Raw genomic sequence first — 26,037 nt, forward strand, 5'->3', positions numbered from 1 at the left:
AACTACGAGTCAAACTATGCATTTCCACTAGCGCTAAGAACTGTACGCTTTAGACGCTGAGTGTATCTTATATTTCATTTCAATTCTCTGTGCCGCACATGAAGACCATTCAGCATCCGGTGGCCGAATGGGGATGAATTAGTTCCAAAAATTTAAATACGCCTCCAACTTATGCGCCTAGTTTCGGACACACATGGGCACAATAGTGCCCGGATTACATGAGAGGACATCTATAATTTACCGTGGGTATTCTAATTCTGCCACGGAATGCTATCCCTCTACGTGATTTTCCATTACTCGCTCTACGCTCGCACAACGAAGGGCCATGTTTCCATATCAAAAGCATGCAAACCATCACGGCTTGGCCTGTTGCCAAGGTAAACGTTACACAAGTTTCATCAGCCGTGTGGTACAGCCGATTGCACTCCCTTACCCGGTGGCTTGGATCGTGCAGTTTCGTCGCCATGGATTGATTTAGCATACAACACGAAAAAGAAGCAAACATACTAACCGAATGCACGTAGCAACCATTCCATGGATCCCGTGTTTCCTGCATATAAGCTAGAGCGGTGGGAACGTTGTGGGAACTATTCTAATCGCTTCTAATATACCGGATCGAAAAGTTTACCTTTCCTGCCGAATTTGCAGCGAATCGGCCGATTTTTCGGAGTCCCCGGGGACACATGGGGCCTAAAAGTTTAGAATTTATCGAGCGATCGTTACAACACCCGTCGGTGGAGTCGCTCCCACACAGGTGTAAGCAAGTGGAGGTGACAAAATGGAATCCTAAACAAACCGCACTGATTGCGAACCGCGGTAAAGTAGTTTCAAATTGAGCGGCAATATTTTGGCGGGGTGGTTTTGTTTGGCACGTACAACATACAAGTAGTAATGCTCGTTTAGATAGCATTAAAATTGCTAAAATTACATAACAATCAAGGTACGGAAAAGCCGTTCTACTACAAGTTTAAAGTCGTAGAAGGAAGACAAATTTCCGTTTTTCCTATTTATATTTAGACATACATAGACAGTATAAAGTAAAAAAGAATAGTCCTCTATTTGATTTGGAAAAACAATGAAATGACTTTCTTCTTTTTTGAGTTAAATTAAATCATGTAAAAGTTTCGTTTGACTGTTGGTCATTCGCAATAGCTTTGAATTAAGATGATAAAATGATCTAAGGTAAACTTGGTTTCTAGCGAGTACAATCAAAAATTTCACTTTAACTGTCAAATAATCCATCTGTTTTACACGCTCCTGCATGACCGGGATCAATTTAATTGAGTTCTCGTTTAACCATCTCTCGGGAGCCATCGGAGATCAAATGTCCATTTTCTCGGCTAATGTGACGGTCTACCGGCATCGTTGAAGGCCATAGTCGGAAGATCAGCGACGTGTTTAATTAGAGTTTCAGGAAGCATTCACTCCGTGCGCTCCATTCTCTGCAGCATTGAATTTTCGGGCAACGGACACTGCGTCAGAAGTCGTTTGATATCTATTTCAAAAGAACGGGCAATGTTCCAACGCTGGCGTTAGGCTTTGATGTAGTGTGATGTCTGATAGCTGATTGACTACTTTAGACGATGGCGTCACATACGTTTCTAGCACATATGCGCACGATTTACATCCATTTCATGCATTTTTAGAAAAATGTACTTTTGGTACTTTTTAGAAAATGCCAAAATGATTGTAGAAGGTATATGTGAGTTTTAAGTGTTTGATATAGAAGATCAAAAAGTATATCTACCATAAGCGTGTACTTTTTCAATTCAATCAATTGTTAAAATCAATGTATTTAAAAACCCAACCATGCTATTACTATTTATGTACATCATGCAAAAGTTTTGTTCCGCATTCAACCCATGAAATCCGTTGAATGAATTGTCATGTGAATTTCTACGCTCAATTTCGTAGTTCAATTAGTAACTTATTTATTGTTAGGTGCTTTACAACTCTTACGTCGGAGCATGTTATTGTGTTTAGGAATAAATAGTGATTTATTCTAGAAGATTGCAGAAGATCAAAGTCCAATCACATATTTAAGAATACTACCTCATTCCCCAACCATGAGTTTCAATTGAATTGAAATCATCTTACACATGGGGCTGTAGTGGTGTTCTTCTGTGCAGCAAAAGCGCGATGAAATCCAACGATAAGGTTTTATTGATACACAATACCACGCCGAAGCATACGACGCTAACTTGGTCTGGGAAATGAAACACACGAATGACCAACTGCTGCAACCAAAGCAAGTAAAGGCCTTCTTATGCGCAACTTCCCAGTCCGGTTGGTTCCATTGCTTCAAAGCGGGGAAGATCCTTTAATCCGTTTTACTCACCCTCTGATTCTGCCCGGAGCTTATAAAACGAAGCGACTCTATGTCACTGCATTCGTCTGTTTGGGAATCGGAATAACAGCATGAGATTCTTTCCAGCTGAAGCTCCCGTCCGGGGGTCAATTGCAATGTATTTCGCATTATTGAAATCCATTTTCGTCATAAATTCTTGATTGTATGTAAATATTTTTTGTTGGGACGTAATTTCCTCCAGGAAACTTATCATCATCCAAAAGCAACAGACGTTTCATGGCCATTGAAAGCGAAGAATACGTCGCATGTTTCTAGTTTCATTTTAAAAATTCAGATCAAAGAGCAGATTTTGGTTTTCATCGGTTCATGACGTTTTTTATCAGAGTTATTGAAATGTAATAACTACAATGAATCGTATAAATCTTAAACAAATTCCAAATATATCCAACATATTCTACTAATTCGAGCTTTAAACTATTCACAAATCAAAGACTAAAACTACATGTAACTAAAACAAGCATACTTCAATGATGTACAAAGTTGTAAATGCATCTCTTACAAATTTCAACATTCAATATAACACACACATATCCCTTTCACTCCCATGCCACAGCGTTAGAAAGCGCTTCACATGATTCTTTTACAAATGTTCCGCGCAGCTTTGAAATGCATTTCAAGAAAGACATCATTTCCTCCCACCCACACATGAAAAGAAGCAGATCAAAAACACATCCAAACGAATAAAGAAAACTTTTACAGTAATGTGGCTCGAAGCTGCCATAAAATGCTGATTGCCGATGCGGTCGCACCGAGACTCTATCAAAACCGACACAACCAGCATAACGATATGGTGCTGTGCCTTCGGCGAACATCAGTTGAAAGGCTCCCATGGGGAACGCCTCCTGGTTTTGGCCGTGGAGGGTTCGAAGTAGAAAGAGCACGACTCAACTAAGAAACTGCGCGCTGCTTCAAACGACAAGCAACATTTAAGTCGAACACGATGACGGTGTAGACAGAACGTTAATCGTTTTCACATCAACGGATGTGCGCGGGTATCAGGGTGCTTTTCGATCTGCTTGTGTTCCGGTGTGTGCTCGGTTTTCGAAACAGGACCCTACCAGAAAGGAAAGTGTACTCCGATTTTATGTGTTCATGAATACCAAAGCGACATTTTTACCGGAATTTTTCATAGCAATCAGTCATGGAAACATTCACATTCCTTTCTCTAATGTCGTTCAGTATGCAACGATCGAGAAAAAACTTACGTCAATTATACATTACTTTGATGCAAAATGCTGAATCTCCAATACAACACTAGTTCTTGCAGTAATGTTTCTGAACCATAAGTATTCCGTAGAAATCACATAAAGCCATTTCTTTAGACGCTTCGCTACTCATACTTCCGATGCACACATTAACACTTTCAAAACATCGATTCGTGCCAAATGCCCGATACATTTTCGCTAAATCAAACCGTACGTCCATCGAACCCATGAGCTCCCTTATCCACCAGCCCTCCCAAACGGTAGTCCTCTCGAAACTGTTTCGTGTGTGCTATAAGATAAGTCGTTATTTGGCAGTCACTTGCCCGCCTTTTACCCTTAAGCTCCGAGAATAACAGTCCACGTCATTTTGTCCCAAATGCATGCAAATATTTGTTCGCATTTACCATCGACTCAGTTATGCTATCACACCATCCTTTCCGGTCGAGTAGGGCACCAGCTCCATGAGAGTGCGTGTGCGAGAAAGTGCACGAACATACTCAGGCCATGCGAAAGTGAAAAGCTAGTATCGATTGGTCGGTGGCCTGACGCAGGATAAAAGCATATTTATGACGATTGCAATTACCAGCGTGTAATAATTTGGCGTCTTAAATGTTGTTTGTGCTCCAATTCTTCCAACCCATTGTTCTAATGCATGACAACGAATCCGGGCACGAATTGTCCTGCGCGCACGTCTCCGGTTACCCATTCATCAGCACATCTATCGTTTCATCTGTATCAGGAATACATGCTGTTGGAGACATATCGAAATATTTTGTGCATGAAATCATTTCATAAACCAAGTATTAAGCCTGGGAAAGTTAAATATGTTATGTATATAAGAAAGATTTGGTATTTATGATGCAATATGACAACATATTTTTGATTTTTCAAACATTGCGAATTTCAGAAAACCCTTTGTTTTGTTTAACCCTTTGAATCCTTAATTATATTTCAAACTTCATAAAGATTTTGAAATAATATGATTTTGCGAGCTATAAATTACATGATTCTTCCTATAGTATAACTGTACTATAACATTATATAGAACTTCCAGTAAAACACCATGCGTCTCCATCACACATATTACAGAAGGAAAACTAATATTTTGAAAAACCTTTGAAAACATTTTTTGAAATAATCTTCCCGTAGTGGAGCTTTTACACAAGCTGTAAGGCATCACTCCTTTTTATCATTGAATTTTTCAATAAAAATTCCAAAACCTTTTTTCATATGCAAGCAATAAAATACCATGCGTCTCCATCATATCCATCAATGGCACAAAGCATAGTCACAAAACATTTGTATTTTCGCTCAATTCCAATTCGTTCACTATTTTTAACACATGCCATGGAGAAAACATTCATTAAGCTATATTCATCGTAAAAAACAAAATCTCTAAATTCCTGTCTAATACCTGACCATTGCCGACCAGACCTACCACATTGATATTCTACACGGCGCACATGTTACCAGTGTTAACGTCATAACTCGCAGTTGCAGTAATGACGCACGAAATAACTCGCACATACGAGCACCATGAAGTCATGACGAGTGATTGCTGGCATGAAATAAGCAAAACCCATCAATTGTTGCGCCATGGACTAACAAACGTGTATGGCCCAAAAGCGCAGCACGTATATATTTATACTCTTTTTCATTGTTCTAGATGACAAAAAAATCTTATTAGTTTTTGTGTTGTTAGCTAAAAGAATTGGACTAAAGAATGAACAAAACATGTCTTAAAAAATTTAAAAAAAGGGATAAGTTGTTCAAAAAATGAGAATAGAATTTAACATTACATTAAAACATTAAACAAACAACAACTTTTGCATGGCAATATTCCACCCAACTGCAAGATGAAACGTGATATTTTAATGGTAATAACCCCATCTGTTGATCACCATAAGAATATCACGTTTCATCTTGCAGTTACTGAAGATTCAGTTTAAAAACTTTTTTGAGGATCCGAATGCAAACAAAAACTATGGTATATGTATGCTATCATGGTATATGTATGCTATCAAAAACATGGTATATGTATGCTATCAAAATCAATGTTGTATTAAATCAATTAGCAAAAAAATCACAAAACAGATTAATTGAAACTGGACATTGTTGCGTGTAATATAACAAAAATACCTAATGCGACTTACTTGTGGAAACTACTTCATTACGGCTTGTATTCCATGTGAGGAAGCCTTAACGGAAGATGCAGGGCTGGTATGGTACCCAGTACAGTGTGAGAGCTCAGAACTCAAAGAGTAACACAAGAGAACGAGAGTTACACTTCAAAAGACAAAAAATGAGAGTACAGCCAGGAGATCAGAATTATCTCAAAGAATATCCAGCTTCTCCAAGCACAATATAACTCAATGTTAGAGCGTAGCTATCTGATGCATTTCAAATTATTCTCTCGTAAAAAGTTTGCGCTTCACTATGTGATGAGAAAAGTGAGAGATTCTGCATCAATAACAGAATGAGAGAATCCCTGAGAAATCACTTGATGTCTCAGTAACTATCACAGAGGATACCGCTCCTACGGATGGCTTTACTTCAGTGTTGTGCTTGTAGTCGAAGGATGCTGTCACGTTGTTTCCCTGGAAACGTTCCGATACTCACGCGATATATTTCACTTAACTATACCAAATAAGTATGGCAGTGTAAAATAAGCTCTTGAATTGTGTTTAAGTGTGTTATCACATGGTTTAAAAAAAAAAGAAACCATCTCATAGAGAATATATGGAAATCAAAATTGATCCCTATCAGTGATAAGTATGTTTTTAAAATCGTTTCACGTTATAATAATTTCATAAATGGATATAAGTGTTCATAGTGGTTACTGTTATCGTTCTAAATAATCAAGTGAAAAAACCAAGTAATTTATTCTGATTTTATTGATATTTCGGTCGAGATTCAAACGGATTTTACCAAATCTACAGTATTCATAGTGCGTTCAATTCACAGTAGTTCAAGTGTTGTAATGAAATATCATACTTCGCCAAGCAATGGATTACAGTGTGCAGTGATTTTAAATAGTTATAAGAGCTGAAAAGAGTGGTCGTTTGTTAAAAAAATAAGAAAAGCTTTGCAAAACAAGATACAAACAAGGTCTAATAAGTGACCAAAGGTGTAAAGGGTAAAGCAAAAATGAAATTTACAAACTCATCGAATGTATTTAACTGAAATGGTTTAATGAAACCTTAAGGTGGTTATTAGTTTCACGGCCTTATTGCTGAGGTTTTATCCAGAGGTTTATAATTTGTGTAATATATAGCTCAAATATTCTCCAATTGGTAAGTATTTAAATAATAAATAATACATAATTAAATAAATAAATCTATTTGTTATTTATGACAAAAAGTTATGGGATATAAATATAGCTACAACTACAATCGGTTGGTTTGGACTGCTATTCAATTTTTAATGATAAATTACATTTTATTATCTACCGTTAGAACAAATTTCTTGAATTCACCAGAAGTTTCGTAAACATGTTTACGTCATAATGCAATATACTGCTCGTACTGGTAGAAAACCAATTAAAATAACTCAATTTGATGCCATATGAACCCTAGGCAAAATTGTTCATATACTTACCAAACCATGAACGACACTCGTTTGAAGAGCCTCTACAGGCATTTCATCTTTCCTTTAAATGGCTCAGCAATCTCTTATGTTTTAGGACCACTTAATTTGCCCGCTAATGGAGCATGAGATGCTTCCAGGGGAAGCGCATGCAAATGAGCATTTTACCAGCACGCTAGGAACAGCTAGAACGTTTCTTTATGCTTGACCCGATGGATATCACATTAACGCAATTTTCAAAACCCATCATTATGCTCGTTTCCGTTTTAACTAACGGCAAAACCAGTGTTGTAATGTGTCAACTATTTCGTTTTTTCTCAATTAAACAATTTATGGCGGGAAGAAATGGCCGATTGGTGACCGAAGATTACGCACAGCCATTCTTGTACCATGTAGAACAATTATATTTGATCTAAAATTAAATCTTTAGGCTGTTAAAGCTCATTTGTAATCATATATTTTCATTTGATTATCATGTCAACAAATCGCATCCACACATGTTTGTTACATGTACTGGCATGTTTCTGAAGGCGTTTATGTGAAGAAATACATAAGTTTACCAATAGAACTCGATTGAATTGTGGCGAATTTTGATAATGTTGAACCAAATAACATGCCTTTCTCCAACATATATCTTAAAAGATATATTACATATATCTCTCCTACATTGACTAAAAAGCAAAGCTGAAGCACCCAAATTTAGAAAAAAACTTTTGGGTAAGTCACTATCACTAAGTATGCCACTGATATTATATTCAGGTTGACGAGCAATCAGCATAATTTAAATACCTTTTCTTTCCAATTTATGAAAAAGCTTTTGCTAAATCAAACACCTGTAAGATATATTTTGTTTACAGCAAGTTTATACATCTTCTAGCCAATGAAGCTCAAAAATTGAATGACAGGAAGAAGCGACTTTATTAGATTACCCGTTTGATGAATGGTGCTCGTAACAAAGTCAAACTGTGCCTTTGTTTGTGCGTAACCTAATTATGCAGTGTTCGATCACTTGACATGTCAGCGATCTTCAACCGTTTTCTAACCCACGAATTGATCCAATTCAATTCTAATGCAAAACACTAAATCTTTGATAGTGTCGTTACAATCATCTTCCACCCTGTTGATCACATCCAGCGCGTATCGAATGCTGCCTGAATTCCTTTCCGTAACGTTCGTTGACAACCTTGTTGTTTGACGTTTGTGCCCAAACGTGCGACGATGTTTTGTGTGCTAGGTTACGAGCAGCTCACAAATCATAAAACCCACCACCCATGCTATCTGCCGGCCTTCGAATGCCTCTGACATGAGCAAGGTTGAGTAGCAGCCTTGCTCCAGGCCCAGTCTCATTCCACACGCGCTTCCTGGCTCGCGATTGGGATGCAGCGAATTTTATAGGCCTATCTTATTGTCCTCTAGAACGAGCACAAGAGCGAACGAGGAAGGATTCTTTCGACGGTTTCCAAATGTGCTTTTCGCAAAAATAGTCCCTCGTTCTGATAAACGCATTAAGATATAAGGGATCGGGACCGAGCGTGAAAAAAACAACTGTGTGTTAAAAGTAAACCTAAAAAAAAGGACCCGAATGTAACATATCGATTTCCGTGCGCCAATAAATTTCCAGACGGCTCCGGCCACGGAGATAATAGTGCGAAGGCATCCGGAGAATTCGTCCAGCGGAGCAATTGCAGGCAACGGCACTTGTACGCGGTGAACGCTTTATTTATCGTGCTGTTGCTGAGCACATTGCTATTTATTGGCGAGCTCGGAAAGAGCGCACAGCAACGCGGAATACAATGTACGAACCGGTCTGTTCTTGTGTAGCAATTGTTGCGATGACGGTTCCGCGATGCAATAGCACGGTGCAGAACTCCCCAAACTGACAACAGTCAACCATTGTCGAGGCAGTTCCAATACGCTGCTCCAATGTTCGAATATCCCTGCCAACCTACTGCCAGCGTAACACGCTCTCAAATGGTCCGGAAGGCGACAAAGTGGCGACCAACTCAATTACTCGATGTACATCAATGAGATATCCGGCTTTGATAGGCAAAACGTGGCATGGCATGGGGCAGGTTTGAGCTCTTTTTTTTCCTCTTTCCCAGCGACAACACACTTGTAACAACTTTCACAGACAAACGACGCTAAGGGAAGGCCACATGAGTAAAAGCTGGAGAGCTTTCACCGACGCTGTTTTCCGTTTTTCTTTTTTCAAGAGCAATTTTCTGTTCGTCAATATTGTTTGTTCGCTGGATGCGACTCTCCCGCGTCGCTCGAATCGTCCTTATGTAAACATGTTTACCTCGAAATCTCATCCAGCTCTTGTTAAAAGCAAAATGGAACCCATTCTACGTCCGTTGCACTCCTGGTGACGTGTTTAATGTTTTCAAGGCAAACTACTCAACCTATGGTATACTTCGATTACTACATTTACCAAAAAAAAATAATACTAAAAGGCTTACAAATTTAAATTGCATATCAAATAATACAAATCAAGGACATACCTTTTTCTTCTAATGACCAACGCGGTATCTTGGCTTCTGCTTCAATTTGTTCGAGTGAAAGAAAAACACCAACAAGCTGATTAAGCCTATTCACGCTTGAATAAGCCGAACTATTGCAAACCTTCCAAAACTCAACATAAAAGCACAATCATGCTTAAGGATTTCCAATTCTCAATTTTCACACGGTAGGTGTTAAAACAGGCACCAAAAGCTTTCCCGTTTGCCGCACAATCATTTGATCACTATCTGCTGGACAGAGTTTTGGTGGTCTTTTCGGAAGAAAAAAAAAACTGAAAGGTTAAACCATGACCATGGCGCCGTGATGCTGCCAACTGGCTGGCTGGCGCTCGTGTTAGGTGCTAAATATTCTGTACATTGGGTTCGAAGCAGGAAGATCGAAATGTTTCCGCTGTTACTTTTAGCAACGACGTTTCCGGATGAAATCATCATGCTTGCTGTGTGCTTTTGTGTTGCTTTAAATTGCTCTCAGGTTCTGGATCCAGGAGAAACCGGTTATTTTATTTGTTTAATCTTAAAAGTAATTTCATTTCATCACAGGCAAAAGATATTGTAACAAATGGTGATACAAAATTATCACTTACAAATCATATTTATAGATGGTTATGTTTAGGAAGAGTACTTTATATATCTCGCAGCGAACCGTCAAAAAATCTCTGAAAATATCTGAAAAGCTAATTGAAATATTTATAGGAGTGATGTTGAGCCCTAGTTTAAAAATTTATGTACTTCTAAAGCGGTGGTTTTATCGTGTTTTTGTGAAATATAAGTTGTTCAAAACTACAATTTTTATTTTCTACTTGAAATGTTGCTTAAATTTAACCGAATGTAATCAGCGTTAGCTTTTTTCTCAGTATTCGATGGTTGTATTTCTTTGCACCAGTAAATTATTTTTAGAAACGTTTTAATAGTAGTTAACACACAGAAGCACAGTTTACATGAAAAAATTACAACACTGTTTTTCTAACGCATATTTCCCTCATTCCTCTCGTTTCACGTTTCAGACACGCCAACCAAAAGCAATTTGAGACAGAAGATTCTCGATACAGCAGCAAATTTGCGAAAGCATTCTTTTCAGAGTAGCTTTCTTTCTATGGTAACGAGAAATGCCGAAATTTAATCAGCGCAGACGATTGGCCCCAATTCAGCATGGCAGTGGCAAGCGAAAGTAGTCTCTATGACATCACAGCTAAACGCAAAAAAACCGAACTAGCAAGTTGTGCACACCGAAAATGCGCATAGAAAATGTTCTGCGAGCGTCATGTATCATTTGGGGTACGTATGTTATCAATTGACTTGCAGTAGCGTAACTGATAAGAGAAAGCTGCAACACAACAGTAGTATTGAAAAGCGTCCAATATGTTTCAAACTGTTGTCTTTGGAACTATTAAAATCAAGAAAAAGGGTTTAGTTAATAATTCTTCATGGAGAATAATCTATAGCAAACTTTCATTGAACTTACGCCAATGTATTAACGAATGTATTTGTAATGTATTTAACGAATTATACAAAAAAAGTACGTCATAATAACGTCGAAATAATAAAGTAGCTTTATAAACATCACATTAAACCATTCAAAGATTAAGCTAAAAAATTACGTTCGATAACGATAACATACTTTTATCACTACATATTCAGTAAAACACTAACAATACAAGTTTGCTTTTGGATTCTCTCACAAATGGCTGTCAATGTCTAAGATCATGACCGGACTTGAAACAGCTTATGGAGTTAATGGCAACGGTAAAAAGGAACACATTGTAGAGGATAATCCGGGATTGTTAGTCGGATTATCCGAGATTGTACCGCTTCAAATCTCAACGCTAAGAAAGTAATGCCCACACTTTATATCATGGTTAACAATTAAATGGCCGTTAGCTTAATAGTATTCACCTTTTTTCACTAGGTTAGCCTTTGGTTCAGAAGCTTTCACTGTCAGTAAAGCTAGTTTTTCATATCTTTCTTTCCTAAAATATTTACCATGTTTACCATTTCTCAGACTTAAAGAGCTGAGCATCCTCTTGGATAAACACAGTTATCATATTAAGCTGAAATAATAACATTCAATACATTTGCTTACTATTTGTATTTTGCTAAACACTCAAAACGCAATCAATATAGCGGCTAGCAACCATGGCATATGATAACTTCTTTCGTTGAAACTACACCGTGAAAACGTATAGGCATCAACTTGTAATGCTATCGAAGCGAGTGAATGTTTGTTCATACCGATAAATGCTTCATAAAATCCTCTCCCGCGTGTGAACTAACGATATCTGACATTTCGAACGAACACAGATGAAGCGAGCGAAAGGAAGTGACCAGCTTTTACGAGGTCGCTTCGAGAAATGTTCCAGCCTAACGTACTGTTTATTCGATATTGTTCTTTTTCCAGATACACATCAAGCTGCAATTCAAGCACCCGTCTGATGGATCCTGTCGCTTATAGAATATTCATACATTTTCTTTGTTTCAACGTGTGCCTCCCCATTCCAGTTTCCGTCAGCTCGAACGTAGTAATGACTGCCACCACCGAGGAGTCCGATGCCTTGCAACCGTACTTTGACTTTGACGTGCCGCGCAATCTCACCGTAACCGTGGGCCAAACCGGCTTCCTGCACTGCCGGGTGGAGCGTCTTGGCGATCAGGATGTGAGTATTTGCGAGGCGCAATATCGAACATGTTCGGGCGTTTCACCCTCGGTGATACTTTTCGCCAAATGTAGCACATGCTCGGTGTGTAGCTTTCGATGCCTAAAAATCGATTTTCATTGCACGATGGCTGCACGATAAACGAGGCTAAATTAATTCAAATAAAATATTGCCGGCACGTGATATAATCTTAAAAGCGGCGTGCAGCATTTTGCTTTGTATTTTATTTCAACCGATGGTGGCATACCGTTGGCCATTCATTGGGTGAATCTGATCAAACGGAGCCTTCCACCGTGTTTAAGCTGAGACCATGATCAGAATGTCGACGAATGTCTCGAATGTCTTTGAAACGAATCATGTTGCTAATAGAATTCCAATTCCAGTTGACCGGATGTGGCAGGGAATGTTTTATTTTGAACCGGGAATTGTCGGAAATAAAATTGAATCGTTTTAATTGCAAGAAACCAAATGGAATTTTCAGCTTTGGCTCACCATTAATTGAAAATATTCGACATAATTGATGGTTTTTAGGTTGCATGGATACGAAAGCGTGATCTGCATATACTTACGATGGGAGCATCGACGTACACTTCCGACCAACGGTTTCAGGTACGTTCTTCTCGAAGGTAAAGCACCACATAAAGTTCACAGATAGCCCCGAGCCAGATGCCAAAAGTTCTAGCATGGTCTCGCGCCGCTGCTTGCATTCCCAAATGGGTATTGGTGCAAGGGCAAATCAATTGAAACACCGCACGATGAAGTTAAAATGAGTTTAGAACCACTTTCCCGTGGTATGCTCGCACTCTCTCTCTCTCTCTCTCTCTCTAACACTCTTTCTCTTTCCCTGCTGCAGGTGATACGACCGGAGGGCTCCGTCAACTGGACACTGCAAATAAAATATCCTCAGACGCGAGACTCGGGCGTTTACGAATGTCAAATAAACACCGAACCGAAAATGTCCCTGTCGTACGTGCTGGATGTAATTGGTGAGTTTTACATGAACAGGGTAATTATTTTCCCAACGCGGAACGGTTTTTCCGTGCACCAACGCAACTGAGATCCTTGAAACGCTGCGATGAGTAATTTTAGCCTGAAGCACCTTCACCTTCGTTGCTACACGATTTTTCACGCAAACCCCCGAGAAGCGTGGGACGACAAGAAAACTTTTCGCTATGATGCATTTTTAGCTAAATAGAGGGGTAAAATTTTGCAAAATAAATTACCTAATTTAATTTCGAAACTTCCCCGTGCCTTCCACCATTACCCGTAGAAGAAGAAGAGGAAGAAGAAGAGGAAGAAAAAGCAAAAAAACACACACTCCACGTGGTTGCACACAGGCATACAGTTTGGGCGCGCCAGACGGCAGAAACTCGTACGTCACGTTGACTGGCGGGAAGCCTGCGTTGGGATCCTGCAAGAATAATGAACAGACAGCGAAAGACAGGCAGCAAACAAGGGCCAAAGCACACCATTTGTGAGTCGGTGTGTGTGTGTGTGCGTGGGTGTGTGTTTGTAGAAGAGTAAGAGAACGCGATAGTGAAGCTATGTTAAGGAGGCGCTGGTATAACTCAAAGCCACAAGGCGTAATTGGCCCTGTCGTGTTTGGTTTCCCGGTGCTCGGTGTTGGCTGCTCAAACGTAAATTTTATAACTTTGTCCAGGAACCACCCACTGGAGGTTGGGCAAAAGTCAAATAAAACCGTGCGCGTGTACGCACGAGCATGGCACGGAAAATGTTACACTTCAGGATCGCGCGGGCAAAGATCATTGCGGGTTCACTACTTTGTTGCGGGTTGTTTGTCGTCCTTTTAGCTTCAAAAAAAAAAAGCAGGTAGGGTAAAATTTATTCATCATTGCGTGGTTGCGCACTAAAATAAAGGGGGGCGAGCTATTTTGAAATTTAATTTTCAATTTGCTTCGCACGTTCGCAAATGCATGTGAAGCTATTAATTGTACAACGAGCGCACCATTTCGACGTGACGGCCATTTTTACGCTCCTTCAGTGTTAATACGACCCACATTAGTATCACCCGAGGGTGATCTTGCCATAAAAGTTTAATAATTACCACCAGCGAGGACGCCGACCCAGAGCGACACGCCGCTGATTGGATGAATGTGCGCCACGCTCATTGTCCCTGCACATTTAGGACCTCATTGTGCTTTCTCATTATGCTGAGGGCCCACCAACGATGGGGTCCTTTCTACGGCAAGGTAGGCAAGGTTTCACTGTCACCCTGCCACGAGCTCTAGCAGCGGTAAATTCACCCCAAATGGGCCGAGAACCATGGGCCATGGGTCCGGCTAAAATAGCGAAGCCTTGATAAGCTACGCTCGAGTTAACGTGGATTATACGGCCCGGTGCTGCGGGCCGTGCAATGAAGAGGGTTTTACTTTCACGGAGATTCACCGTAATCCAAACAGGATGGGTTAATTGATTTTCAGCCCATTGTAATGTGCTTGCTCGGTGACCGTTCGCCGATTCAGTGGGCCCTCTAATGTTCGGGGGCGTCGAAATGTGGTGTTGAATTTGATGTAGGTCGGTGTTGATAACACCGCTCATAAGCTGGCCGAGCTGGCCTCGAACATTTATCGCCCCTCGGATGGACGAACGTTGAACCAAATGGCGAGTTGACCTTATCCTAGCCGAACGGACGCACGTGTCTGCCGCGTCTAAAGGCAAAGTTCGTGAATCTCGTGAACCATGTCAGCTGTCAATTTGGACCAAGGCTGGAAGCGATTTGTTTGTTTATTGGTTAAGTTTTTCTCACGGTTCATGAATTTTTTAAATGAAAAAATCATTGGAAAACTTGCACGCGTCAGCCAGGGCATCAGAACAAAAAAGCGAGAAAAAAAGCATACAAACACACTCACACACACACATGCTGGCAAACAACACGAGCAGGACGATATCTCACCGAAGGCTAAACTTTCTCCGATTTAGCCATAAGTACACACGCCACACGCCAGACAGGAGTTGTCATCTGCTAAACGTTTCCCAAATGCACAGTCTGCAGCAGCAGGGTCGGTCGGTCGGTCGAAGTTTCATTTAAATATTTGCCCGTAAGGGGTCCGCTCGCGAGTTTATTCTCCAGCATCCTTCCGGACCCAGCATCCCTGGGCGGGAGCTCGCATCCGTCTGTGCTGGCGTCTCCGGACCCGAAAAGGAATCGAGCTCCTTGCACTTTGCTGCACATAAAGTGTGTGCCGTTCGGTGCCGGAAAATGATAAAAAATAGCTAGTTTGCCGGAAAAGAACTTTGCTGATGCGAAAAGTCCCCCGTGCTAGTCCCCAGGAGGTTGCCCACTGCCGAAACTGGCATTCGAACGCAATTCTCAACGTTCTCCCCATCGGTGGCCAAAGCGATGGAGACGCCCAGTTGATGTTAGATGATGGTGTTTTTTTTTCGTCCCTGTCTGTTTGGGGCGCGCGCGTATGTGGGGCGTATTTGCGTATCTGCACCACAACCGTGCTGCCTGCCTGTGTGTGTGTGTGTGTGGCTGGCGTTTTATTATTTACGCTCGCTTGGTGTGAGGGATGGGAACAGGGTGTTTATTTAAATTTGGGAAATGATTTCATTCGAGTCAAACGAAACGGGAACCCTCTTTTTGCAACCACACCAACGCAACGCAACGGAACGCTGGTGCTAACGCAACACGGTTTAGTTTACTTTCGCCAGCACCAACTTTTTTTCCCCGAGAGGTTGAAATTTGCTTTTTAAATAGAAATATAACTTGTGCTGGGGGGGCGTGCAGATAAATAAAGGAAACTGAGCAAACGAACGCTTTCAAAAGCTCCAGTGCGCTCGGTTTGTGGTTGTGGCTGTGGGCTTCGGGCGAATGGGCTGCCTCGGCTGAAGAGGTCCACACGCCTCTTACATGGGTGCTTCTTTTTTTTTTCCTCCCTCTCACAGAGCTGCGAGCGCGAATATTGGGACCGTCGGATATATTCATAAAATCTGGCAGCGAAATCACCATGACGTGCGTCATTCAGCAGGGACCACACGAGCTAGGCACGGTGTTCTGGTACAAGGGTAGGTACAAACGTCGCGGAACAACTGCCCACCATCGCCATCGCGGTCAGTCAGACATTTTCTTTAATTTCTTTCGCCACGGATCCGTAACCGCTTGGAACCGGACCAATCCACAACAGGAAGCACGCTGGTGGAGCCACACGCGCAAGAGAACGACATCCACCCGGGAGATGCCGGACGAATCGCCATCGAAACAGATTGGACAGATGCCCTGACATCTAGGTAATAATAAAAGTGTATCCAAGCGCAAATAATTGAGCAAAGAATGGCACGTCTCACCGGCCTCCGAGCGAGCGCATCCTTCGCAGGGACGCCACCGGATGAGGATGTGTGATTCAATCAAGGGTGTGTGTGTGTGTGGGGGTGAGTTTGCAGCAACGCCCAACGAAGTGTTACCACCGACAATGCCACCGGCGATAATTGAGCTCGATTGAATTGTAGCTCGACAACCATTGCTTCCCACAAAACGAAAGCGCTAGCGAAAGAGGCTGCCTTTTTTAGGTCACCCTGCACCAAACTGGCCACCGTGGATGCAGCCGGCAGCAAGCTGCAATAAAAATGGAAGTCGGTACCATTAAAATACCGACCGGCGTTACCGGCGTCTTCAGGAACAACGCTCAGAAAAGGCAATTACGGCCGGAAAACCCGTTCCAAGGATCAGGGTGTGCAATTGAAGCGACCGCTTCAAGGATCGCACACTCGGCAGAAACAAACTCCCTGTTTTTTACCGTTTGAGCGGCAGTTGCAACCGGATGTCTTCCCACCGTTGGCGAGGGTCTGTGTAACGTTCACGCCAGCATAGTGTGTGAGGCGATCCAGGAAAGCTTACACACGGTGGTGGCGATCGAGCACCGTTGGTTGGAAACCCACCGTTGGTTGGGCGGCATTCACACACGTGGCAAATATGCAAATATCACCCACCCAGCGTACCGGGCAATTGCATTCCCACCCTTTGACGAGATAATCGACCAAGTGGCGAAGGATGTTGGGAACGTGGCGTGGCGAGAATATGTGTTCCGAATTGCGGTTTTCGGTGATAGCGCTGGTTGTTAATCTCAATCCTCCTTTCGTTCTCGTTACCGGTCACCCTGGCGATTCCTGGGGCAAAATCCTGCCCCCAAAAACACCGACTGCACGTTTTGCGGAAAATGTGGTTATTTCTTCTGCTGGCATGCTGTAACCCACACCATGTTGGAGGTTTTGGATGCCGCAGATTAAAGATAAAACGGGCGGTGCAGAGCGATACCGGCAACTACACCTGTGTACCGACGATGGCCCGCTCGGCAAGCGTCTATGCTCATGTAATTAGTGGTAAGTTATGGTTGACTTGAGTCAACATTTGAATTGTACCTCCGGTATGTAGGGCATGCCGTGGCGACCGCTCATGCTCGAGCACCGGCTTGGTGGTGTGGAAAATGAATTCCAGGAAGCAGCAGAAAAACGCACCAACATTACGGCTAACAATGGCTAGAACAACCCACCGTTTGGAATGCATGCAAAAACCAGCCTTCATAAGCGTCGTGAGCCGAGACACGGAATGGTCGATGTTGGGCCACGTAAACGTAGTGTGGTTGCTTTACGCTTCCTTCCTGCTCTTGCGCGGTGAAGTTAATTCTCCAAATAGTATCCCCTCATTTACATACGGGTCGGAGGCGAGTGTACATCCCCCTTGGGCTCGGTGCCTGACGCTCGGGATTATTGGCAAGCCGAGGTTTTGTAAAGTTGCGCTGTTTTCGGGAGCATCAGGGATTACACGTATGAGCAAATTCTCGCCGTATCTTTTCGTCGCATCTTGGTAGTTGAAAGAAACGCACCGAAAGCCAGCTGGGCTTGGTTCTGGCACATGCGAAAATTCGATTTATTTCGAGGCATTCGAGCCGTGCGTGCGTGTACTTGCGAAACATCAGCCATAGATCAACCCTCAGGATGCCCGGATGGGAAAAGGCTTTCAGAATACGCGTCTCGCAAACGCATCACTAACTGGGTTGGGTCTGGAACAGCTGCTCGTTTGCCAAAATGTTGACATAATCTTCCTACGGCCAGGAAATGTTTGAGAAAACACTAGCCCATGCCGTGCCGGCTCCGAAACAGAAAAGGGAACCATTTTTGTTGCTTTTCTGCTACCGAAACTGGTCGCTAAATTTAGACATCATTTAGGGGCGCATGAATAAATCTGCGCTTGTAAGTCTCCCCGAGTGTGATGTAAATATCCACGCGAGCGCCAGAAACAATCCGCCATTTTTTTCTCTCTCTCTCTCTCTCACTCACTCTCTCTTCCATCGCAGGCGAACACCCAGCGGCGATGCAACACAATGCGGCCGCAGGACCACCGGCGACACTGCGCAGCATGTGCATACTATTATTATTGCACCTGGTCACCCTGCTGCACCTGCTGGGAGGACATCCGAGCCGGACGGTTACCGGCATGAGATGGAAGCGCCTGCTGCGACCAGCCCGTGGAAATGCCCGGGAAACGAGTTCACCTGAAGCTGCAGTTTTTCATGCCCACCCCAGCTAGCATAAAGTTTCGCAATTTGGCACACCGAGCGCCAAATGGAATCTCGCACGTATGATGATGCACCACCACGGCCCGTAAGCTCGGCACTCCTGGGGGCCAGTTCTGCATGGGGAGAGAAATTTATTGTTTCATTTGCTGCAGAACTGCTTCCCATTCATCGGCTGCTCACCGGGCGTAGCACCAAGGCGGTAAGGAAAAAAGGGCAAGGATTGAGCGAACAAATCGAAAATATCTTCAACCACACGGAGAATTCGGATTCATCATGCATTCCCTGCGACGGTGTTTCATCCATTCGAGCAGTGTGTGTGTGTGCGTGTGTGTGTGCAGCATTCGTTCCGATAATACGAGCGAGAACAAATCAACCGAGAATAGCCTGCGACAAGCTAGGATTAAATCTTGTTTCCTCTGCGGGAGAACGGTGGAATTATCCTTGCATAAGACCCACCGGCCGGATTCGCACGTGTGTGTGTGTGTTTAAACCGATTGCGAGACAGACGAAGACATGCCAAAAAGCGCAGACACGAGACGATTTCTTTTGTCTTGCCGATGTGTTTTATGTCGATCGGACCGGCGCACCGGGTTGCCGTGGGAAACGTTGAATCCAAATGCAAATGCCCGTACGTTTTCTTTTGTGAAATGATGAGCTAATGGAGACGGAGAGAAGAGAAAAAAAAAGAGAACAACATTTCATTTCCATGTATGTATACAAACATTAGATGAAGTTTGCCCACTTGGTGAAAAATAAATTCATTTAAAAGACACAGCACTTGCGACACAAACTGCGCTCTGCGCCGTCACGCCACGGATGACAGTTGAGCTTGAAAGAAATGCGACGTCAGCGATCTGATCGGATCAAAATTGTTAAACAACTCACGGAACTGTTCGCCTACTACGGCCGTTTTGTTGTTTGCAACGTTTGTAATCGATTTCACCCCACGAGGAGGGTCGCGTCGAAAGCCACAACCTAAGCAAACCTGAGGGTTGATCGGTGGCTGTTGATTTTGAAAACTACCACAAGATTTTGGCTCCACAGCTCCACGTGGTGACAAACTAACTGCTACTGCGCTGATTTGCGCCACGCAGAACGAACGCGTCTTTTTCGAACAAACCGGATCGCCCTCGTTGGCGAGTGTTAATTAATTTGACGTAATATCATCTGACCCCATGTGGAAAGGTCGCTGTTTTGAGGGTGGTGTTGGTAATCTACCACCGGGGCAAACTTCGGTGTTGGAAACTTCTCCCTTTACGGGAAAACCACGCCACTGCAAACGCGCCCCCGCGTCCGAGAGCTGCTCGCTAAGCTAATGTTCAAACTTCAATCACCATGGGACGCTCGATTATTATTGCAAGAGCTAATTAAGTCTTCCAAGTAGCGCACGGCTTTACCAACGGAGGCAAAAGGCTCCCACGAATCCTTCTCGTGCCGCTCGATCGGATCGGGTGGGATCGATGGAAAAGGTGCGTGATGGAAAATCGCTTTCCTTCACCTTTCGATGGCCACGTGTTCCCCCATCATTGAAATTAGATTTAGCTAACGGAAGCGAGCTCACCTGCCGGCAAACTAATCGCTATGGATGGGATCTTTTCAGGCGAGGGCTTCGGATAGGCTTCGGTGCTGTATCGCCGGCGCATGGCTGTGACTGCCTCGAGGGGTGTAGCATATCTTGACCCGAGCATTTTGCAGGATGGGGAAAAGATTGTACCTAGCCGAGGTACGCTTGAAACCCAGCACGGTAAGGGTTTTCTGCCCGCGGACATACGGTAAAAGCTACCGAGAGCTGTCTGCGGTTGATTTCCAGTGAGACGAGAAGAATCCCCCACCCGTGAGCTGGTCGTTCTGCGAAGGTTTTCTATGGGCTGATTAACCTCCCGCTCAGTTATACAAAGAGCGGTGGGAAAAGTTGGCCGATCGGAAGGGCTGCCCGAGGGTTCACCAGGACCATATGTTGATTTCGCCTTCTGATGTGGTAGCTGCTTTAAATTATTCCTATCCTAAAATCAATCCGGCTGGCGAATAATTTATTTCAATAACGAAGGTTAATTTGATTAATTTACTACTCCCGAAGTGCGAACTGGTGAAATCAGCCGGAGCACGGTAATTGCACTAATGGCACTAATTTATTTAAACTTTCGGCTCCAGTTCGTATTCGCACGGCCATTGACTGGTCTCAGCTTGCTCGTTAGCGCGCGAATGCCGTAACCTTGCCGTCCAGAGAAAACCCCAGTCAGTTGACTGATTTTGGCGTGCTGAATGTCTTTCGTACTTTGTTTGGAACACCGCAAACAGTTCAGACCAGGTTTCTTAACAGCCCAGTGGAAATCAACTTGGGCATGACTCGAGAACCAACGGAGCCAATTAAATCTGGTGACACCTGCTACGAAAAAGGAAACGAAAGTTGAGCAGAGTATGTTTTCGTAACTACAGCTTCACAAACTTATTAGAACTGTGCGTTTAGTTCTTGGCTTCTAAGCAACGATAGTCGCGTTTTATTCATCCTAGCATTGACATAGAAATATAATCACTTTCTCCGATATTTCAACCTCACACTTGACAGGACTCGGTGGCACCGATTGCGCCGAGTGGAAACCAGTTAAACGGCAAAAAAAAATCCATCGATAATAATATCGTCCTGTAATATTTAATGGATGTTCGATTTCCGTTCCACCTCATCACAGAGCGATGATTATTTCCTGTTTCCACTCCATTATGCAAAGGATGTGCACGGGAAAACAGCGTACGATAAAGAATGCCGAGCCAGCGTCAGAGATTACGGTTCGTTTTAGCGTTTTGCTGCCGCGATGTGGCGCGTATAGCGCACGGGCACGAAGGAGCTGAAATAGCAGCGAAAGATTATTTTCTTCATAGCCGGGTAGATTGGGAAATGGGAAAATTACAGATAATACGCCTCCAAACTGGAACAAAAATGCTAAACGACACTTTTGCACCCGCCGCCGGCACCGGTAGCGATATTGTTTCCCTTTCAAATGGAGTGAAAAATACCGTTTTGATCATTTCATTTCTTGACATTCTTAAGCGCTTTGTTCGCACGGCCTTTGCGCATCGAAGTGTGGGTGATTGTTTCTTTTTCCTTTGAAAATACTCGCACTGTAATTACCACGATATTCGAGGCGGCAGAATCACGTGATGCCGGCAGATAGAGCGCAGCAATGCTTAATGTTCGCTTCTAATGCTTGACTTTTAGCCGATCATTTTCGATGTGAGTAGTAGATGACAATGGCCGTCTATTCTTTCCAAAATGCATGCACCAAAATACAACTTAAAATGATGAGCGCTTGCTATCGGAGGATTGATTTGCATCTAAACGGCTGGTAATGCAAGTGAATGTCCACACAGTAGAAGGTAAGTGAATTTCGCTGAACCACAGAGACAAAACTTGAAAAGTTGCTAAACAATCCTAGAAGCTGTTTGCCTTTGACATTACTCTCACAAATTAACTCACACCTTCAAAAGCTTCGCATGATAAAGATCTGAGAGAAATGCAAAAAAAATGGATCAGCTAATCGCGCGAGATGCAGTTAATTATTGTGCTACTTCAGGAGGCTGCAGCAAAGTAGCGGTCATTTCAATTAACCAACAAACCGCACCTGCAGCCACCCTAGCGGAAGCAGTTCAACGCATTATGTGGTTAAAATGAGGTGGAGGAAGTTTAAAAACACATTTTGTAAGCGATTATTGCAGTTGCCTTTCGCATCGCCTCTGCCAAGGCACAGTTAAGCTCAGATCACAACACCAACAGCATCACCACTTGCACCACTTGGTTTTGCAATCTCGTTCCAGTAATGGACCGGTCGGTAAACAGGATCCGTTAGTGTAATTTCATCGCTTCCGGCTTCCTGCTTTGGTTTAATGCAACCGCGTTGGCGTACGACTCTTCCACCACATGGGGTGTACAAGTAGTACAATTTGAGCGGCATGCGTTGAGAACTTACGCGAACTTTTCTTACATTCCATTAAGTCTTCTCTAAAATTATACACAAGTTCAATCAACCACCGCTAATATGTGCTGCACTGGTGCCCATGCTCCGAACTATTTGTTGGGCAAAGAGTACAGCCGTCTTCTGGGAATCTATAAAACATTGTAACCGACAATAGAAAATTCGAAAGCTGGTAGATTGTCTGTTCAAAAAATGAGCCGATGTTTTTGATAGAAGAATATTATCAGAGGGTGTATAGGCAAATATTCTACTGCGATCAGAATCCATTCACTCGAATATCTGCAACATACTTCAGCAAACAAACCGACCTATAGAGCTATGAAATGCTGACGTACCGAATAAATTCCTTGCATCGGTAGCGGCTCGTGTTGGTGTGAAGCAATGCAGCGCTGCGGTAAAACTACGCACCGGTGAACTTGGGCCATCATTTCCCTCGCCGTAAAATATGTTCAAACGAAAGATAAATTTTGCGGAAATTTTGTGGGGTCGTTTATCAACAGCCCGGCACGGTGAGTGAACGATCAGAAATAAAATATCGAAGCCCAGATCGCTCCACTTGCAGAAATACGCTAGTCTAAACAATTTTTCGGCTCATTGCAAAAACACACCAGCCCCGAATTTGCAGCCAGCAACCTGATATGTACCAGGCTGCCTGCTGTCTAGCCCACCTAGCTCACTGGACCGTATCGGCCCTCGCCCACCAAAAACTGCGCACCCTTTGGATCAATGGTTTTTCCGAAATAAACGAACGAACGAAGGAAGCAGTAGCATTCCGACTCGCCGATGGCTGCGTGGGCATGCTTTGGACCGTTTTCTTCTCATCCCTCGCGAGTTTGGTGCATTTTCCGTGCGGAGAGAGGAAGGAATTTCGGAAATTGGAATTAAAATTCAAACTAATCTAGTCCTGGTTGGCGGACGCAACCGCTCACGGAGTGTGCGAATGAAAATTCAATTTACCAACGAGTCACAATTTGGGTCGATACCCTCGCTCGATCGGTGCACGGTTTAGTGCATCGACGGAATTTTGCCTTAATTTCTGAGTCATGATTTTTGACGCTCGGATCCTCGACTGACTTTTTCCACAGTACTGATTGAACCCAAAAACAATCAACTATGTGTATGTGTGTGCGCTAAAGTTATCGTTTCTTGTACACTGAATAGTTTCACTAGAGTTAGAATAGATGAAATACGTTTTTCAACGCTAAATTATTATCCATCAGTTAGCTAACCTATTGAACTAACGGTTTGAACATTATAAGCATTATTATTATGTAAGTCAACACATTTGCTTTAGATAAATTTTGAACTTTCCCAGCCACGTCAGTTTGCCTTAAGAGAAACACGTAAAAAGAATTTTAAATAAAAGGTCACGATTTTTTTGTCATAAAACAATGGAATATCTTACGTGATGGTAGAACAAATAGTTGAAAATTTTCTTTGTCTCACGTACAGTGCTACTTTTTTTCCCACGCCAAAGTAAGCAAACTTGAAACGGAAAATACAGAAACTGATGATGCCTACCATACCTACACGCGTTTATTTCATGGACATCCTGTGTCAAGTGCAGAAGGTCGCCTGACTTGGAACAAAATCTTTGTGACATACGTTTTGTAAACTTCCCGTTAAAGTTTTCGGATATCGAAAGAAACGATTGTAGAATAACAAGAAGAAAAATCATAGTCACAATAATTTAAAAGACAAATATAATATACCTATGTACTATATAATTTTCATTAATGTATATATAAATATAAATATATATACATACATGTATATATATATATATATATATATATATATATATATATATATCTATATATATATATATATATATATATATATATATATATATATATATATTTATATATACATACATATATATATATATATATATATATATATATATATATATATATATATATATATATATATATACACATATATATATATATATATATGTATATATATATATATATATATATATATATATATATATATATATATATATATATATATATTTATATGTATACATATTAATGTCTATAACAACTCGAATTAGGTTTCACTATTAAACTACTAAACAATTTACTGTTTAGTTACTCCAGAGCTCTTTTTCTGTTCATTTTTTTCCCATGGACTGGATTGACAAAAATAATAAAAGATTAACCATACAATCAATAAACTGCTTTAGCACAGAAAATGGAATATTTCATGCACCTTTCCAATAATCTGTCCAACATGTGCAGAATTACCCACTAAAATATATACGCCATACAGACCATTGCTGCTTACTACACATAAGTGGCGCAACTGAATTCCTACCTAGAACACCATGTACCGGGCCTTGTTTCTGCTTGTTCCAAATGAAGAAATATTCGCATGAACATTCCTCCCAACGCATTGCGAACAAACTATACCGCCAACAGCACCCTCCGCACCAGTAGCTATCGTTTATTAGCTAGTTTGAGCCCTTCCAATAAGGTTTCGTAAACCACCGTCATCGGCATAATGGGAACATGCAGTTCACTTTGTTACAGATCTCGTGTTCAGGCATCAGCGATGTGCGAAGAGAAGAGGTAAATAACAAAAGAGAGTGAGAAAGAGCAATACCAGGACAGACGGTAGAAACAGGAAAGGAATCGTAAATGCTCTTGCTGGCTGTGACGGAGCAAACAGTAATGTATGTATTTGCATATTATATTCAGCTGAATTTTAGCATGTCCTAGCAGCTACCATGACCGAAGAACTTGCGCAAGGTGAACGGAATTCGAATGCGTAGACGGGAACTTACGCGAGAACACGTTCGTGCATTGCCGTTGGTATGTTGATGAGAATATATTCCCAGCTCCGCCATGCCGAGAACCGCAGATGAATCTACGCTACGTCGTCATTTTAATTTAGCACTACATTTTCTATTGAACCTGGTTCGATTTTGTTTGCTACTTTACTCGTGATCCATACTTCGTTCGGAAATTATTCATCTGCCTTGCAGGCCGATGTCTAGCATCCTCGCAGCAATAAGAGTCTATTTAAAGTATTATTTAAAGAAACCATAAAATGCATATCTGTTTCAATTGTCACATTTTTTTAAACTGGATTTATCAATGTATGACAACTACACTTGTAGTGCTATTTATTGTTGCACAAACGGTTCGTTTTATTGTGTACAAAATAGGGATTCAAAGGGAAATGAGGTAAAAACTTC

General features: G+C 42.1%; 1 protein-coding gene across 1 annotated transcript; it reads left to right on the top strand.

Annotated features, from left to right (window-relative positions):
* Positions 1-10,879: 10,879 nt before the first annotated feature.
* On the top strand, positions 10,880-19,630 carry LOC128727640 (zwei Ig domain protein zig-8-like). Its single transcript, XM_053821570.1, has 8 exons — positions 10,880-10,952; positions 12,174-12,328; positions 12,860-12,937; positions 13,182-13,314; positions 16,238-16,357; positions 16,477-16,579; positions 17,571-17,668; positions 18,643-19,630. The coding sequence occupies exons 1-8, from the start codon at positions 10,910-10,912 to the stop codon at positions 18,873-18,875; spliced, it is 963 nt and encodes a 320-aa protein (XP_053677545.1). The 5' UTR covers positions 10,880-10,909; the 3' UTR covers positions 18,876-19,630.
* Positions 19,631-26,037: the final 6,407 nt, after the last annotated feature.

This window comes from Anopheles nili, chromosome 3, assembly GCF_943737925.1.
Source record: "Anopheles nili chromosome 3, idAnoNiliSN_F5_01, whole genome shotgun sequence".
Lineage (NCBI taxonomy): Eukaryota > Metazoa > Arthropoda > Insecta > Diptera > Culicidae > Anopheles > Anopheles nili.